The 20,832-nt window shown below is 41.0% G+C and overlaps 1 protein-coding gene across 1 annotated transcript in view; it reads right to left on the bottom strand.

The window, feature by feature from the left end:
• Positions 1-6,316: 6,316 nt before the first annotated feature.
• The window catches only part of LOC124143719 (transcription factor SPT20 homolog), a 47,524-nt gene continuing 33,008 nt past the window's right edge, over positions 6,317-20,832 (bottom strand). The window contains exons 22-26 of the mRNA XM_048387608.1: positions 20,256-20,447; positions 18,106-18,229; positions 15,047-15,237; positions 8,236-8,374; positions 6,317-7,602 (exon numbers count right to left, since the gene is read on the bottom strand). Coding sequence (XP_048243565.1) covers positions 7,289-7,602; positions 8,236-8,374; positions 15,047-15,237; positions 18,106-18,229; positions 20,256-20,447 — 960 coding nt within the window. The 3' untranslated portion in view covers positions 6,317-7,288. The remainder of the gene's footprint in view (positions 7,603-8,235; positions 8,375-15,046; positions 15,238-18,105; positions 18,230-20,255; positions 20,448-20,832) is intronic.

Genomic DNA, 20,832 nt, shown 5'->3' with positions numbered 1-20,832 from the left:
CGGGGTAGAATAGATCTACAGCAACCCATGCTTGCCATAAACTGCGACTCAAGCTTGCTGACTTGGTTGATGCATGTCATCCATCCCAATTGCATGGATAGATGCTCATGATGTCAATTACTGGATTGTCTGGTCCAGACTCAATTATTTACAGACTGCCGTCATATAGCTGGAATATTGCTGGATGCGGCATTAAACAACAACAAAAACAAATCATGGTGATATATACCGGTATTGGTCAAAATGCATGTACATGTACATGCATGGTGATATATAGCTGTATTGGTCACAATGCATGTACATGCATGGTGATATATACTGGTATTGGTCAAAATGCATTTACATGCATGGTGATATATACTGGTATTGGTCAAAATGCATGGACATGCATGGCAACATATACTGGTATTGGTCAAAATGCATGGACATGCATGGTAATATATACCGGTATTGGTCAAAATGCATTTACATGCATGGTGATATATACTGGTATTGGTCAAAATGCATGGACATGCATGGCAACATATACTGGTATTGGTCAAAATGCATGGACATGCATGGTAATATATACCGGTATTGGTCAAAATTAATTTACATGCATGGTGATATATACCGTATTGGTCATGCAAAATTCATTTACATGCATGGTGATATATACGGTAATTGGTTAAAATGCATGTACATGCATGGTGATATATAGCTGTATTGGTCAAAATCCATTTACATGCATATTGATATATACCGGTATTGGTCAAAATCCATTTACATGCATGGTGATATATACCAGTATAGGTCAAAATGCATGGACATGCATGGCGATATCATCTTCCCGAGGCAAGGGAGTTACCTGGCTATAAAAGTCCAGTTTCCATCCTTGCTGAACTTGGCTGGGATTATGGAGTTATGTTTTAGCTGGACCAATGAGTCAATGCATAATCCAATCAAAATCGCGAAACGAAATCAAAATCCGGCTCCTAAATCTTTTCATGTTTTTAATCAAGGTGCTCAAGTGATCTGATGCATATCGCTAGGTAAGACCCGTTTTGTTACAATATAGATCTTGATTATCGATCAGATCTTCTTCACTGGGCGCTGCCATTTTGTTTGAAGCAAAGGTAAGTGATATCAGAGGTGGAATCTGATTGGTCAATTGGAGGGATATAGAAGGGACATAACTTGTAATAGCCACTGGTGGCGCTACGATCGAATAAAAAAGTTCCGGCCTTGTTCAGCAAGGGTGGAAACTGGACTTTTACCAACATTAAGTCAACAGATATTTTCCAAATCTTTTCATGTTTTTAATCAAAGTGCTCAAGTGATTTGATGCACATGGCTAGGTAAGACCTGTTTTGTTACAATATAGATCTTGATTATGGATCAGATCTTCACTGGGCGCTGCCATTTTGTTTGAAGCAAATGTAAGTGATATCAGAGGTGGAATCTGATTGGTCAAAAGGAGGGATATAGAAGGGACATAACTCGTAATAGCCCAAAAATTCCGGTCCTTGTTTGGCAAGGGTGGAAACTGGACTTTTACAGTCAGTTAACTCCCTTGCCTCGGGACGATGTGCGATAAATACCAGTATTGGTCAAAATGCATGTACATGCATGGTGATACATGTATATACCGGTATTGGCATATGATACAAGGTTTTTTTGTGTCTATAACATGCAAAAGGACACAAGTTGTTGATGGTATGTCTGTTTATTGACGAAATAATATTTAGTGTGTCATACACCTCAGGTCGCTCCTGTTGAACTATCACTACTACATACAAGAGTAACTGTCAATGAGATAAAACGTGAGCGTGATCTAAAACATTACTTCTACTTACAATACATAAAATGATAATGCAGCACACTGTAAAAAGACCAACTAAGGTGTTCTTGAATGTTTCAGGGTAGGATCAGCTAAAATTATGTACATCACAAAACGTGCTCCAAAATATACATCAAGACTCTTCCTACAAATATATGGCTACCAAAACACGAAAGACAACGTCCTGAATCAGTTTTAGGGTGGAGATAATATATGAAAAAATGTACCAGAAGCAGACCACTGTCATCAATCACTTAGATGACATTGATTAACTCATTTGTGAACTATGCAAAATTGCTTGTACAAAGTTTTACCCACATTTTACATTCAGACATCATTTTCAGACTCAAAATTCTTTGGTTCAGTGAAACTCCTGAATTTCAATCACAATCATTAATTCTGGAAAATATAACTGTCCATTCTATGTAATTCTCTACTTAACATCTTTGTGTATACAAAATACTCCAGCTTTCAGTAATAGTAAATACAATTGAGTGACACAATAAAAAAAATAACACGTTTCTTTCAAAACGAATACCAAAGCTTTGCAAACTTCACATATTATACCCTTGTCGGGAATCGAACCTGGGTCTTCGGTGTGACGAGCTAACGCTTTAACCACTAGGCTACCTGACCTCCCCTCCCACCAGAGATCTTCAAATCTATCATGGTTGGAGGCAGGTTCAAGGCGCCGCCCATAACTGATAGTCAAAAGATAGTGTTGTATGTTGCTCGGTAAGAGCATGCACAACGGCAGAGTTCTCGTAACGGTACATAAATCACTGTGTCCGGTGTACTGAACATCTGCAATAATGTCCGTCACTGGCCACTAAAATTGTCAAAGGGTAGTTACCGTATTCGACGTAATCTCAAAATTAGAAATTAGGGGGAGGGGGGCTTATTAGACTATAATTATGGTGAAAAAAAAAACAGAATTGAAAGATTCTAAATTTCGTGATTTGGCGAACGCAGCAAATGACCGCTCTCAGTATTTTACCCCTTTAGATATATATGACTCTTACAAATAATACTACCTGTATACTTGCATGTATTACCTTCCATATCCACGTATTTGTGATAATGCAACTCCACATTAACAATGAGTAAAAATGATCGTCCATTGCGGTAATATTCTAACTATAACAATTCGGGCCTGATCATCATCTGATATGTTGGCAATTTAACATATGATGCCGAGAGATATTTTATTTCTTACATATTTCACCTGAAAATGTTATATATGTACTGATAACAAGGGATAAGGGGACAAACTGTGAAGGGAGGGAAACATGGCAAGTATTTAAAAATAACCAGTGATGATTTGACAAGGTCAGACCAATTTCATTACTTGCTTTATAGGTCTGTCTGTCACGTTTGGGCCATATTTGACAAACATCCTGAACATTCCGTAACAGGAGAGTGTGTCTAGTAACCTTTTATCTCAAAATTACATTTGACTTTGCTCAGACTCAGAGCAGCAAAGATTTCATCTTAGTATTTTCTTTTATGATGCTTTTAGCAATATTCCAGCAATATCACGGCGGGGGACACCAGAAATGGGCTTCACATATTGTACCCATGTCGGGAATCGAACCCGGGTCTTCGGTGTGACGAGCTAACGCTTTAACCACTAGGCTACCTGACCTCCCCTCCCGCCAGAGAGGTAGGGTTATATTATATACAAAATAATATGGTAATAGGTACAATGCAGTAGGAAGTTTAGTTACTTATTGTCTTATTTAAACAAGTGATTTATACTTCTAGTTCCTTCCTGCCTTCATATTTTAATGATAAATGTCATGAACAAGAAAAAATATTGGTCTGGCCTACACTCTCCAGAAACAACCATGTACTACCGTGACTTCAATGAAATATGAAGCTGATATATATTGAACAGCAGTAAATATTCTCCGATTTTGGTATTTTTCCCTCTTTCTCCTTCAGTACATAAAAAATACAGACAGAATTTGTGCCGCTTTCAACAGTATTTCAAATATATCATATATGTCAGCTTGATATGGGAGGAAAGCCCAAGTGATGCAGGTCTTAGAGGCTTACCACTTTGAACAGGTTTGGTCCTGACAAACCTAAACATCTGGTATTGAAACCCATATCACAGGATTGTGGCACGCCTAAGGGAGGTAACTCTGCACAGGCAATTGCTGTTTCTCAGACAACTGAGATGTCTGACTGACCGAGTATAGTTTTATGCCGCTTTTAGCAATATTTCAGCAATATCATGGCGGGGGACACCAGAAATGGGCTTCACACATTGTACCCATGTAGGGAATCGAACCCGGGTCTTCTGCGTGAGGAGCGAACGCTTTAAACACTAGGCTACCTGACCGCCCCTACAACTGAGATGTGTGCCCCTTGGCATTGCAGAGGCCTCTGTTATCAGCTCTGATCTACATATACTGTACCATTGATAAGATAGGGTACCATCATGAGACAAAAAGTAAATACTTTTTTCACCAAGCCACCACCTTAACCAAGAATGTTGTAAAAATGGAGGGTTCATTGATTAGAAATATAGACTGCTCAAGATCCCGAGCCAGAGTGGGACAATGGGACAACACTACATCTGCCCAGATTAAACAAAATTCTCAACATCCCTGTAATGGACAATATACTCTATATTTCCATGTTGGGAAAAAGACTGTATGCTGACCATTGCACTACTTTAAATCCTGTGCTGTGTTATAAGATCATAAAGGAAACACAACAGTTTTGATAGGAGTATGCTAGACATTTCAGAATGTCAAAGATGGCTTCTGATCCTTCAACCATTGCCATAGTCGATGTCAGGAAGGTGTGATGAACCGTGCAATGTCCCAACACCAGATTCCATTATGCATATGTGTCGTACCGGTATCTGAGCTGCATTGATGTTTGCATAGTGATTACTTCCAGCAAGTAGTGCCAGGTCCACCTGGTACTTGGGATTAAACAGCAACCTGGGTCCAGCCTGACTATGATCCTGGCTCCTGTTCTACATAGTGATCTTAGATCTACGGACATATTTGTTTATGTTAGAGTATGGCACAGAGCTCCAGATAACTTTTTGAGCAATTGAGTTTTTACTCTTTGGTTTCGATTTAATTGGGTTATTACATTTTTCATTGGGTAACTAATATTTTTTCACTCATCTATTCATCACTCTATTGGGTTTTCCCCTAAATTAGTGAACATTTTAAGATTTAAAAAAAATGAAATAATGTTTTGGTGGATATAACTGTTCTAAACACATAGGCTCGACTCGGAAAGTATATTAGCTCGTAATTGTGTTTCAGAAATTAGCTTTTTTGTACGCAGCTGAAAGGTTTTTTACACATGCTGTTTTTAATACATTTGAGTTTTTCATTTAATGCATGCGTTTCTGTACGCAAGTTAATTGAAAGTAATTGTGTTTTGAACATTTTGGGGGGGGTATTTTATGCAAATACGCTGCTTATCTGTAGCTCTGATGACACTCATTGAGCAAAGGTTACTTCCTGGAAGAAAGCCCGGGCCTTATTAAACAAAGTATCTTAGCACATGACTATCACAATTTGAATTAATGTATGGTAGTTACGATTGTCTCAGCGTTAAGATCATTTTCCAGAACTGCCATGGCCCCATTTCACAAAGTGTCTAAGTGCCACGACTGTCGTAAGTCTGAGTCAATGTGTGGAGATTGTGGAACGGGGCCCTGCTTTCACATCTAGCCTTGTACACACACCTTTACATCCTCCGTTATCCACTGTATTATGTCTCCATTTTATTTTAAAAATATCCTAAAGCCTTTTGTCATCACAAAGTTGTTTGGAAAGTGACCTCACCATCTCTCTCTTGTATCTGTAATGTCTCTGGCACTTGTGTTAAAATCAACAACCAATGCTAAATTTGGCTGAGATTCATATGTTGTGGTGTAAGAGTAACTTCCCTTGCACTACCGTATTCGACGTAATAAGCGCCCCGTTCTTATATGCGCCCACAGCGATATTTGCTAATATATTGGCTAGTGAACAATCCCAATTAGTACCCCTTCCGATTGATCAATGTACACAAGACTTATTTATTCATGTATAATACGCACTCGTGTGTTATATGCACCATTAATTATTGGCAATTAAATTCTGGAAAATTATATCTGTCGTACATAAACATTTCAGGCTGTCAGTATAAACCACAAAATTTACGATAAAATAATATTCTCATAAGAGCCCCCTATTTCTAATTTTGAGAGCACCCTGGGCGCTTATTACGTCGAATATGGTATATATACACAAGCTCCTTCCCAGCGCATGACACCTTTGTTACAGTCTCCGTAACATCACTGCCACCAGTGTGGGCGCGGCCATTACAAGTATCTTGAAATTTGCCCTCCTACCCCAAATGTATTAACGTTTATACTTTTGTCTATGTCTTTGGGAATGCCCCCTATCATTTTGAAAAGTTTTACGACTGACCATATTTCCCAGATGAATTTACCTTTTTGTTTGATTGATTGGATTGGTTCGAGATTGCAGATGATAATAAACCAATTTCTCCCTTACATTCTTACCATACCAATTACATGATAGTTGTACCCGGTAATGAAACAAAAAATCAAATTGACAAACAAAGAAAATAATTTAGTAGGGGTAAGAGTATTTGGCGTCACGGCAATCATCACTTGTTTGTAAACATAACGGTCATTCGGTTGCGAGTTCAAACTCCAAGCATGGTTGTGGCAACCTATCACAGTGGGGAGTTTTGACTGGTGGCAGCGAGAGTATAGGGAGCTCCACGAAAGGGCTATCGCTGGGCGCTGGGAGGAGTTGGATGTATACAGAGTTAATAGTCTCTGTAATTTGTTTGGACAGTTATTTTAGCATTGTCATTCAAATTGGACTGAACAATAGCTTGGTAATGGATGCGCTCTTGGCACATATGTCACAATAAAAAGAAGAAATAATTCACTCGATAATGAACAATGTCAACTTCATCCCCAGGCCATACCTTTTGATTACTTGAATAACATATCTTCCTGTCTGATTTTTTTAAAGAATATGAAAAAATCCAAAATTGAAACTGGCTAAGACTCTGATAAGAAGAAATTCTTTCGTTAGATATTGGACTGTGCTCTTGGACACCTCCAAACAATATAAAACTTGAAAGGAGTTGGCATGTACGAGAATGCTGACTAGTATTTGATGTAAGTTGTTTAACATAAAACAATTATTCAAATAATTTCTGCTTTTTCTCAGAATTACGAAATTTTGGCCACTTATTTTAAGAATTTAGCCTCCAACTGCAGTAACAACCTTAATAACTCCATGAATTAGTACCTCTGCCAGAAGAGCACTGACATGACCACTGTAAAGAGATTAAGTACTACCAGACCTGGCCTCTAGTACTGAGACCCCGACTGACAACCCCAAGTACCAGACAGACTCTAGTTCAGAAGAGAAGGAATACTGTGAATGATGACATCACAGACCCTTCTCAGAGTTTGGGCGGCGTGGGAGTGGTACGTTTCTTGCTCTTCGACTTGCTGTGTGAGGCTGACGGCGGAGCCGGAGAAGACGTGGGCTGTTTTAGCTGCAGCTGGTGGAACTGAAGGTGGGGCTGAGCAGCCGAGGACTGCGTCTTCTGGAAGGTGAGTTGCGGCTGGAGCTGTGACTGCTGCAGATGCGTCTGTCCCGTCAACTGCATCAACTGTTGCGGAGTGAAACTTGTCGTTGTCGTCTGACCTGGTTTACCCAGAGTCAGCGTAGATAGTGCTGCCATCTGCTGGCTAGTCAGGGTTTGTGTAAGCACTGGAACAAACAAAAATGGTTCGTTTCATCAAGAACTATTGTTCATGTTTTTAGCGTTTGAAATTTAGGGGAGTCCTGGAGGTTTCTTATGGAGGGACCTCCAAATCTTGAACTTTTAAAACTAGAGAGATAAGGACACCTTGACTTTCATTCTTATCTTTGAACACTTTGGCTCATTTTCAAATCAAAGCTGGCTTTTCTTCAAGGTAATGGAGTCCAAAGTTCTGACCTCTTATCAGTTGTAGAGTGTATAACATGTTCTCTGTGACATCACTGAAATGCTGTTCTCATAACTGACAGAGTTATAACTAATGTTGCTATGAGTGAGTGAGTGAGTTGGGTTAACGCCGCTTTTAACATAACTCCAGTTATATCATGGCGTGTCAGCTTATTGTGGGAGGAAAGCCTGAAGTGATGCAGGTCTCAGACGTTTACCTCTTCGGTGAAACCATCAAGCACGGTTATGGTGCTGACAAACCTAGACATTACTTTACATGCAGGGATAAAGAAAACCGTGTGTATTGTTTCATAAACCAAGCTGGAAATAGCAATTGGCTTATCTATGAGATTGGTTTATCTAGGGTCATATAGGGTACATGGAGACAGGAACATGTACAATGTCACAGTACGTACCGGTGGAGATGGGCACGGTGGTGGTCACAGCCCTAGCGCTGGTTTGAGTAGGGCCACCAGATGACTGGCCGGGCTTCACCTGTCCCCCGCGATGTTGCTGTTGCAGGTTTAGCAGCTGGATGCCCTGTTGTCCCTGAAGCTGCACCAAGTAGAAACACCAGTAAATCATTCCGGAATCATTCATTTTTCACAGCTGACAAAACAAAATCTCAACCTTACATTTCTAATTTCACAAACTATCCTGGACAAAAATATATTTTAAATTAGTTCACACTTAAAAATTGAATAATTCAATTTAGGAATGAAAACAGACGCCTCATAATCAAGGTAAAACAAAAGCATCAAGACGTTCTAATTCTTTCAGTTGCACATGAAGAGAATAAAGGCAATATGGTATTGAAGACAAAAAACATGTAATATAACCCAGTGTATGAGAGAACAAACCAAGTAGAATGCGAACCAATAATACTGAAAGCAGACTTGTAACATGCACCCTCAATGTAATGCATGTAAACAGAGTTATCTCCCTTAGAATATCACATTTCCCATACAACTGATAATTGTGTCCTTGATAGTCAAACCGTATTTCTCTCCATAGACATAACCTTGCTGGAACTGTGTTCTAAACTAAGCAATGTTGAACAATTACCCACAGTAACTAAGCAATACTAGAAGCCACATTTGCTTGGATGACATGGTGAACAACAATTAGCTGCAGTGCACATACCACATTTCATCAAGCCTAGTTGTAAGGTCAAATATTTGCCAATCATTTCTAAAACAGTAACAGAAGTTTCTTTCGACAAATCATTGCAAAGAAAAAGATCACCCATGGAAATTGACACAAATTTGAAATATATTCCATAATAAAACTTTTAGTAATGAATACCTATTGACATTATGCTCTTAAGTCACATTACTGTTTTATAGGCATTACTTAGAAGCTGACGGATGACAAGGTAGATGAATATCAACTTCATTATTTTACTCTTAAGACATTACTGACATTATCATTTGCATTATTATTTCAACTTTTGTACGAAGAAAGAATATTAGTGGACTGCAAAGAAACTGCAAATTTAACTCTCTTTTTTTAAAACCATTAAAATACAACGTAAACAACAATCTTAAAAAGGGTATTTTGGATGACTGACTGCAAAATGACATGCCCATTTGACTACACAGGAAACAATATTTACCTGAAGACGTGACCGCCCAGGTCTGCAATATGTACCTCAATTAATAATAGATAAAAGTACCTTTCTCACTCATGAACTGTATCAGCATATGATTCTTGTGTAAAGACACTTAGAGAATTGAGATCATATCAGGAGCTATTATGTGAACAAACATCATTCTACATACAACACCAATGGTAAATACAGTACCCAAAACATCAACTGTGCGGACTCTTCTTAAAACATCCCAATTTCATGATCACGTTACATGATGTTAGGTCAATATTGATATAACAATTTCTTTAGCAAATGTGGTCACCTCAAACTAGAATATTTACTGATGATTTCCAGCCCCTGATTTAGTCATTGACTTATTACTAAGTCCTCACAGATCATACAGAATCATACTCTCTTAACAAGAACCTACTTTCAACAGAAGGGCCTATTAAGTTATTTAGATACCAACTAACACAGCTTTACCAGCTAACCAAACAAATGAATACATCATAGGAATATAATACAGTTCAACTTTTAGATTTCAAATTCCATGTCATAGCTAGTTCAACTTTCATATTTCCAATTCCATATCATAACTAGTTCAACTTTTATATGTCCAATTCCATATCATAGCTAGTTCAATTTTCATATGTCCAATTCCATATCATAGCTAGTTCAACTTTTATATGTCCAATTCCATATCATAGCTAGTTCAACTTTTATATGTCCAATTCCATATCATAGCTAGTTCAATTTTTATATGTCCAATTCCATATCATAGCTAGTTAAACTTTTATATGTCCAATTCCATATCATAGCTAGTTCAACTTTTATATGTCCAATTCCATATCATAGCTAGTTCAACTTTTATATGTCCAATTCCATATCATAGCTAGTTCAACCTTTGTATAAGTCTTCCATACCGACTGAACATTCTTTGCATATAAAATTACATTCAACTACAAAGACTGAATAGCATAAATCTGAACATATACATACATTTCAGTAACAGGTTAGCAAACACTAATCCATAAAGAATTTTTATCTCTCTAACCACCAAAATTATCTAACCACACATATAAGCAAACCTGACACATATCTATAATATTTTAGGTCCTGTTTCACAAAACAATCTTAGCTCTCCCAATAACTTAGCCCTTAATTAGTCCATAGAGGAATGGAGACCTGACATATTAACCTCACCTCTAGTTCCCGGCAACATGACATACACCAGCCTCCCTCACCTGTACAAACGCCAGCAACTAGCCTCCACTCACCTGTACAAACCCCAGCAACTAGCCTCCACTCACCTGCACAAACCCCAGCAACTAGCTTCCACTCACCTGCACAAACCCCAGCAACTAGCCTCCACTCACCTGCACAAACCCCAGCAACTAGCCTCCACTCACCTGCACAAACCCCAGCAATTTGACATACTCGACAGCACTACCTTTGTCAAACTCCTATACTAGTCTCCCCTTACCTGCACTGTCCCTAGCAGTTAGCCTCCACACACATGACATACCAGCCTCCACACACCAGCACCTCCCTAGCAACATGTTATACTAGTCTCCCCTCACCTGCACCTCCCTAGCAACATGATATACTAGCCTCCCCTCAGTTGCACAGCCTCTAACAACATGATATACTAGCCTCCCCTCACTTGCACAGCCCCTAACAACATCATATACTAGCCTCCCCTCACCTGCGCTGTCCCTAACATCATATATTAGCCTCCCCTCACCTGTACTGTCCCTAACATCATATATTAGCCTCCCCTCACTTGCACAGCCCCTAACAACATCATATACTAGCCTCCCCTCACTTGCACAGCCCCTAACAACATCATATACTAGCCTCACCTCACCTGCACTGTCCCTAACAACATCATATACTAGCCTCCCCTAACCTGCATCCTCCCTAACAACATAATATACTAGCCTCCCCTCACCAGCATGCTCCCTAACAACATGATGTACTAGCCTCCCCTCACCTGCACTGGTCCTAACAACATGATATACTAGCCTCCCTTAACACACACATCCCCTAACATTATGATATACTAGCCTCCCATCACCAGCACAGTCCCTAAGAACATGATATACTAGCCTCCCATCACCAGCACAGTCCCTAAGAACATCACATACTAGCCTCCCTTCACCTGCACTGTTCCTAACAACATCATATAATAGCCTCCCTTCACCTGCACAGCCGCTAACAATATGACAAACTAGTCTCCCCTCACCTGCACAGCCCCTAACAACATGATATACCAGCCTCCCCTCACTTGCACTGTCCCTAAGAACATGATATACCAGCCTCCCCTCACTTGCACTGTCCCTAAGAACATCATATACTAGCCTCCCCTCACCTGCACTGTCCCTAACAACATCATATACTAGCCTCCCCTCACCTGTGCTGTCCCTAACTACATCCTATACTAGCCTCCCTTCACCTGCACTGTTCCTAACAACATCATATACTAGCCTCCCTTCACCTGCACTGTTCCTAACAACATCATATAATAGCCTCCCTTCACCTGCACAGCCGCTAACAATATGACAAACTAGTCTCCCCTCACCTGCACAGCCCCTAACAACATGATATACCAGCCTCCCCTCACTTGCACTGTCCCTAAGAACATGATATACCAGCCTCCCCTCACTTGCACTGTCCCTAAGAACATCATATACTAGCCTCCCCTCACCTGCACTGTCCCTAACAACATCATATACTAGCCTCCCCTCACCTGTGCTGTCCCTAACTACATCCTATACTAGCCTCCCTTCACCTGCACTGTTCCTAACAATATCATATACTAGCCTCCCCTCACCTGCACTGCCCCTAACAACATCATATACTAGCCTCCCTTCACCTGCACTGTTCCTAACAATATCATATACTAGCCTCCCATCACCAGCACTGTCCCTAACAATATCATATACTAGCCTCCCTTCACCTGTACTGTCCCTAACAACATCATATACTAGCCTCCCTTCACCTGCACAGCCTCTAACAACATGATAGACTAGCCTCCCATCACCTGCACTGTCCCTAACAACATCATATACTAGCCTCCCTTCACCTGCACTGTCCCTAACTACATCATATACTAGCCTCCCTTCACCTGTGCTGTCCCTAACTACATCATATACTAGCCTCCCTTCCCTTCACCTGCACAGCCCCTAACAACATCATATACTAGCCTCCCTTCACCTGCACAGCCTCTAACAACATCACATACTAGCCTCCCTTCACCTGCACTGTTCCTAACAACATCATATAATAGCCTCCCTTCACCTGCACAGCCGCTAACAATATGACAAACTAGTCTCCCCTCACCTGCACAGCCCCTAACAACATCATATACTAGCCTCCCCTCACCTGCACAGCCCCTAACAACATCATATACTAGCCTCCCCTCACCTGCACTGTCCCTAAGAACATCATATACTAGTCTCCCCTCACCTGCACAGCCCCTAACAACATCACATACTAGCCTCCCTTCACCTGCACAGCCCCTAACAACATCATATACTAGCCTCCCCTCACCTGTGCTGTCCCTAACTACATCATATACTAGCCTCCCCTCACCTGCACAGCCCCTAGCAACATTAGATACTAGCCTCCCTTCATCTGCACTGTCCCTAACAACATCATATACTAGCCTCCCATCACCAGCACTGTCCCTAACAACATCATATACTAGCCTCCCTTCACCTGCACAGTTCCTAACAACATCATATACTAGCCTCCCTTCACCTGCACTGTCCCTAACAAGATCATATACTAGCCTCTCTTCACCTGCAGTCCCTAACAACATCATATACTAGCCTCCCTTCACCTGCACTGTCCCCAACAACATCATATACTAGCCTCCCCTCACCTGCAGTCCCTAACAACATCATATACTAGCCTCCCCTCACCAGCACAGCCCCTAACAACATCATATACTAGCCTCCCTTCACCTGCACTGTTCCTAACAACATCATATACTAGCCTCCCTTCACCTGCACAGCCCCTAACAACATCATATACTAGCCTCCCCTCACCTGCAGTCCCTAACAACATCATATACTAGCCTCCCTTCACCTGCACTGTCCCTAACAACATCATATACTAGCCTCCCTTCACCTGCACTGTCCCTAACAACATCATATACTAGCCTCCCTTCACCTGCACAGCCCCTAACAACATCATATACTAGCCTCCCTTCACCTGCACAGCCCCTAACAACATCATATACTAGCCTCCCTTCACCTGCACTGTCCCTAACAACATCATATACTAGCCTCCCCTCACCAGCACAGCCCCTAACAACATCATATACTAGCCTCCCTTCACCTGCACTGTTCCTAACAATATCATATACTAGCCTCCCATCACCTGCACTGTCCCTAACAACATCATATACTAGCCTCCCCTCACCAGCACAGCCCGTAACAACATCATATACCAGCCTCCTCTCACCTGCACAGCCCCTAACAACATCATATACTAGCCTCCCCTCACCTGCAGTCCCTAACAACATCATATACTAGCCTCCCTTCACCTGCACTATCCCTAACAACATCATATACTAGCCTCCCTTCACCTGCACAGCCCCTAACAATATCATATACTAGCCTCCCCTCACCAGCACAGCCCCTAACAACATCATATACTAGCCTCCTCTCACCTGCACTGTCCCTAACAACATCATATACTAGCCTCCCTTCACCTGCACTGTTCCTAACAATATCATATACTAGCCTCCCATCACCTGCACTGTCCCTAACAATATCATATACTAGCCTCCCATCACCTGTACTGTCCCTAACAACATCATATACTAGCCTCCCCTCACCAGCACAGCCCCTAACAGCATATACTAGCCTCCTCTCACCTGCACTGTCCCTAACAACATCATATACTAGCCTCCCTTCACCTGCACTGTTCCTAACAATATCATATACTAGCCTCCCATCACCTGCACTGTCCCTAACAACATCATATACTAGCCTCTCCTCACCAGCACAGCCCCTAACAACATCATATACTAGCCTCCCTTCACCTGCACTGTCCCTAACAACATCATATACTAGCCTCCCTTCACCTGCACAGCCCCTAACAACATCATATACTAGCCTCCCCTCACCTGCAGTCCCTAACAACATCATATACTAGCCTCCCTTCACCTGCACTGTCCCTAACAACATCATATACTAGCCTCCCTTCACCTGCACTGTCCCTAACAACATCATATACTAGCCTCCCCTCACCTGCACAGCCCCTAACAACATCATATACTAGCCTCCCTTCACCTGCACTGTTCCTAACAATATCATATACTAGCCTCCCATCACCAGCACTGTCCCTAACAATATCATATACTAGCCTCCCTTCACCTGCACTGTCCCTAACAACATGATATACTAGCCTCCCCTCACCTGCAGTCCCTAACAACATGATATACTAGCCTCACCTTACCTGCACTGTCCCTAACAACATGATATACTAGCCTCCCTTTACCTGCACAGCCCCTAACAATATCATATACTAGCCTCCCCTCACCTGCACAGCCCCTAACAACATCATATACTAGCCTCCCCTCACCTGCACTGTCCCTAACAACATCATAATTAGCCTCCCCTCACCTGCAGCAAAGGTAAAGAAGCAGTTGTAGCACTGGCGGCAGCAGGCTGGGCCCGAAGCCCGGAGCCCGCCGATGTAGTCTTCCCTGCCCCAACGGGCACCAACTGAGTGAGATTCCCAGCTAGACCAAAAGGCAGAGACAACATGCCCGTTGACTGGGACGGAAGCACTGTGTTGGGATTTGAACCCAGTCCTGAACAGACAGAAACACTCAGCTAGCTTACGACAGACAGGGCAACAACTTGGCTCACGCTACACAGTGGAGTAGGATAACGGTTCAGTGATCATGGGGATGATGCTTTGTTCAATTTTCATTTTGTAATAAATGTGTCAAATATTGTATGTAGTTTTGCAGCTGTGACTGTGTGTTATTGGAACTGTTTTCTTTGACATATCTGTAGAGGTAATATTCAAATCAGGACCATAAAGATCAACTGTATTATCGAGAGAAAGGTACTTTCAATTTAGACATATTTCATTCAACTGTTTGATTCCATTAGAAAAGCATTAAGGAATCGTCTACATAGAGCATGGTCTGAGAAGAGTTTATAGCAATTACTACACAAACAAAGCCAAAATGAAATCAGATGTATATTGTTTGAAAAAATAATAAAAAGTTTGTATATATTTCCTTTTCTAAACTTTATTGGAATATTTTTTCACTGTTCCGAAAATATATACAAGATGTTGGGTGCCAAAGGCACAATTGACAACAATTTTAATGTGATGAGATGTGTTCACATGTGCCAATAATAGTGGACATTGTCAAAATATATAAAAAACACTACCAGCAACATGAACTAAATTGAAGTCCTGTCTTCCGATAAACATCAAGGGAGAAACTTATTCTGATGGAAATATGAATTTTGTAACATTGTTTTGAAATAGGCTTGGTGACTACACTGCACACATTCGAGAGGGATTTTCTTGCCACAAAGCTGCATACAGGATGTAGAGTATATGGTGGTAGGTATATGGACATCTATAGCTAGCATGCATGTCAAGGTACCACGGAGCCACCACAAGACAAGTATACATAAGCCATGCAATAACTGCACCAGCGACATAGACGCAGGTGCCCCTCCGGTGCAACCAACATCAAATATCATAATGTTGCATTATATACTGTTGTCATGGTTATAGAATATTTCTGATTCATTGGATTTTTTTCTTCTTCAAAAGAGACTAGAGAGTGAAGATGAACGTTTGGATATGTGCAGTTCTTGATTTCTGTTTCATCAACATTCGGAAATTTGAAAAAAATATTTTCATTGAATTTAATAATTTAATAATTCAACAAAGCAAGTTAATACTTCCCAAACATACATTTCAGTCGAGTTGATGGTGTGAAAAAACCCTTATAAAATAACACAAAACAAAACAAACATTGTGATAAAAAACATGCAATCATCAAGGAAAAATACAATCAAAGACACAACAAGGCTATCTGTGTAAAGAGATAGTCCCTCTTGCTTGGGAACAAAAACTGAGATTCCCCTCAGAAATCAAACAAAATAAAATGATAGAAAACAAATGAAGGAATTTACCGATATTATATGGCATCCATGATATCAAAGTAATGAACACAGCCTACCTGGATGAGTGAGTGAGTGAGTGAGCTTAATGCCGCTTAGAACAGTATTTTCAGTCATGTCACAGTGTGTCAGCTTGATGTGGGAGGAAAGCCCAAAGTGATGCAGGTCAAAGACCATTCCCACTTTGGGGAAACCTACAAGCACAGGTATGGTGCTGACAAACCTAGAAACAATCAGGGCAAGCCGGAATTCGAACCCACGTTCATAGGTTTCTGGCACGTCTTAGGGACTGTGTCACCTGTGTCGCCCTACCAAGATGAAGCAATAGTTGTACTGCAATTGCTATTATCCTGCATAATAAACCTCCAGTGATGTCATCTTATTGTTCTCCAATCGGGTTAAATCTAATATACAGGGATGTTATATCCCCAGGATTTTATACATACAAAGTCCTGTGATACTGGAATGATGCAAAATCAAACAACAAATTTTCCAAGATTTCAGTTGATCGAACTTGCAACAATCGTTTCTGTAGCCTCATGGGAAAACTAGTCTTTAGAGCCACTGACAAACCACAAAGCTTTCAAGAATCTCTTTTTCAAGTAATGTTTCGCGTCAGCAGGTCATGTCTCAATTAAAGATGAAAAGTATCCCACCATAAAGAACCAGAAACAATGTGCAGAGAACTACACCAACTGGGTATAATCCAATCTCATTAAAATCAGATCTAAGTTCTCACTGCTACTAAACAAAGATCTGAGGACATCCCATTACGGGTCCCATCAGAACGACCTTTCGCAAACTTTGACCGACCACTGAAATTGACTAACAAGAAGTCGACATCAGCCAGTTAGAAAGCAGCTTTCTCGGGCTTTACGGCGCTCATTCCAACCTGGCGACTTCCATTTCACACAACGTTTCTCGATTAAAATTTTGAAAACTGAACAAACAAACATTCCATAATGTCTAATATATCATTGAGATTGTATGGCAGTGCTTCCCACCTTCTGTGCAACGCCTCCTCCATTCAAATTTTTATCCTACAGAAGCGTGAGGTAGATGATAATATTGACCGAATCAGTAGTATGGGCCGTAACTGTCATTCTGAATACCCCGTGTTAACGTTTTCGAGGTTGCATGATTAGAAAACACATTCCGACTGTCGCTTTCATAATCTGGTAAGCGACACTTTGATTGGTTGGATGAAAGGTCGTTCTGACGTAATGGGATGTCCTCAGATCTTTGGTTAATGATAGCGAGAACTAAGATCTGATTATAATGAGTTTGTGTATAATATGAATCGATGAATTGAGTTTGATATCATGGTGCCCTTGTGCATTGAATCATTTCTGCCTGAACGATTCATGTGATTCCATGGGGTATAAGCACATGGTTATACATTCATTCCTGAATCTGACATGAATTCATCAAGAAACAACTGAACAAACACAAATAACTATGAAACATAAAATGGACACAAGTCTTCTATGAGAATTACTGTGTTAAGTGTAACTATGGCGACCTACCCGTTGACATGACGACCGTGGACGACACCGATGTACTTGTGGCTGTAGTGGCGGAAGCAGTTGTAGAGGGCAGCGCCGTTACCATGGTGACGAAAGAATGAGGGGAGGTCACCACACTTGTTGACTAGGAAATACAACACAAGATAATGACAACACTTCCTTGGAGGTAGAATAACTGTTGGAACTTTCAGAAGATGTTGATATTCTACAACACGACATGGGTACAATGTGTGAAGATACTTTGTATCCCCCTTTGTGATATGGCTAAAACCTCACTCACTACTATATGAGTAATGAGGTGAAATGGGGTTTAGATCCGGGGTAGAATTGGTCTTCAGCAACCCATGCTTGTCGTAAAAGGCAACAATGTTTGTCGTAAGAGGTGACTAATGGGATCAGGTGGTCAGCCTCGCTGACTTGGTTGATTCATGTCATCGTATCCAAATTAACTGGCTCGATGCTCATGATGGCAATCACTGGATTGTGTGGTCCAGACTCAATTTTTTACAGGCCGCTGTCACATAGATGAAATATTGCTGAGTAAAGCGTAAAACAACAAACAAACATGAAATAGGCTTAACATCACATATAAGATTATTGCACCTATAAACGGATGTACACACATGTGTGTGTGGCAGCTTGTACCAGTCCAGAAAAGAGACAAATGTTTCTCATTGTCATTGAGGGTCATTTTAAACCTGACGAGTGAATGCCTTTCCCACAGTTCCGAATGCAGCCATTTCTAATTTTTGAATATTAGACTTTTTCATGGAGCCTTCAGTATTCAAGGGTGGACTGTATGCCTTGGCATACTTACTACACAATGTACAAAACCATTAGATGGCTGTTTCCAGGTTTGTGGTGTATACTTTCAACACTTTCCTTGTGAAATTAATTATCAGTCTTATTTAAATGTCTCTGGTTGTCTTCTTACATTTGCTGTTTGAAAACAACACCATGTACAACAATATATGGTGAAACAAAATAGAAAAAAAAGCCTGGTCATCTTGCCATTATTAAACTCTGGACTTACTGAGTAACATTCGTTCTGTGTGGTTTAATGCTGGTTTTGTAATGCTCGTCCACTTGGATACCGGTACTATGCAACAGTTTAACAAGGACACCCCACTATGACAGCATGCTGACTCCAAGCTGAATAGTCCTTGTTTCATACCCTTAATGCTGAGCACCAGGCAGGGTAACAATAATGTACATTTTTTAACATCTTTTGGTGTGACAGAGCCAGGGATCTAACCGTCAACCTTAACACTCTCTATTATGAGAAATGAGATGAAAATGGACAGCTATTCACCTCTTGGAGAATTGTGCAAGTGAATGCATTTTAACAGTTCATCATGGATTGGTCTTATACCGCCTTATGCACTATTCAAGCAATATGACTGTTGGAACAAGAGTGAGTGAGTATGGGTTAACGCCCCTTTTAGCAATGTTCCAGCAATATCACGGCGGGGGGACACCAGAAATGGGCTTCGAACCCGGGTCTTCGGCGTGACGAGCGAACGCTTTAACCACTAGGCTACCTGACCGCGCCCTATTGGAACTAGATGATGCTTCATTCATTGTACTTTTGTACTTATTGTCAACATGTATATTTCTGTTTTCCTATTTCACATTGCTGTTCATCACTTGCTTGATAACAGTGTTAGTGTCTACACCGTAACGTCACGATCATTGTAATAAAGAAGTTGTTCATCCATAGATCTATATCCCTTGTTCAATAATCATGATCCCTAACTATTTTTGTTCAGTATATATTATTTGTTTCTTTGTTAGTTGTTTTATGCTGCACTCAGCAATATCCCAGCTATGTGACGGTGGTCTGTAAATAATCGAGTCTGTACCAGACAATCCAGTGATTCATCATGAGCATCGATCTACACAATTGGGATTGATGACATGCATCAACCAAGTCAGCGAGTCTGACAACCCGATTCCGTTAGTCGCCTCTTACGGCAAGCATGGGTTGCTAAAGACCTATTCTGTCCCGGATCTTCACGGGTCTAGTATATGTTAATTAACTCAGTAGAAAGCAATAATTTGTGAAATTTTTAATTTAAATAATAGATCATTAATTATTTTACAAAAGATCTTGAGGTGAACAGAACCTTTTCATCTCTTTTGCAACTGACCTGGTTAGATGACTGCGAAACAGATGCTGCTGCAGAGTCCGTGGAAGAAGACGTCACAGAGGCAGCCATGTTGGGGAGTGAGCTGACGAGGATGCCTTGGTTCTGTAGCAGTGACGAGTTGTTGTTGATCATTGTGATGGGGACAGGAACAGCAATCCCTCCACCGGGCATTGACACACCTGTCAGGGACACCTGTCACGGAGAAGTGGAACTTCAGAAGTGCTTGTCATGATCAAGTGTCAGTCTCTCCATAAGTCCTTGCATGCTAGATACCCCTGTATATAGGACAGCCACTGCAGTTAGGATAGTCCTTGCATGCTAGATACCCCTGTATATAGGACAGCCACTGCAGTTAGGATAGTCCTTGCATGCTAGATACCTCTGTATATAGGACACCCACTGCAGTTAGGATAGTCCTTGCATGCTAGATACCCCTGTATATAGGACAGCCACTGCCGTTAGGATAGTCCTTGCATGCTAGATACCCCTGTATATTGGACAGCCACTGCAGTTAGGATAGTCCTTGCATGCTAGATACCCCTGTATATAGGACAGCCACTGCCGTTAGGATAGTCCT

The sequence above is a fragment of the Haliotis rufescens genome, unplaced genomic scaffold (assembly GCF_023055435.1).
Source record: "Haliotis rufescens isolate VD_foot unplaced genomic scaffold, xgHalRufe1.0.p SCAF_7, whole genome shotgun sequence".
NCBI classification, from domain to species: domain Eukaryota; kingdom Metazoa; phylum Mollusca; class Gastropoda; order Lepetellida; family Haliotidae; genus Haliotis; species Haliotis rufescens.
This window is presented reverse-complemented; position numbering and strand designations above follow the sequence as displayed.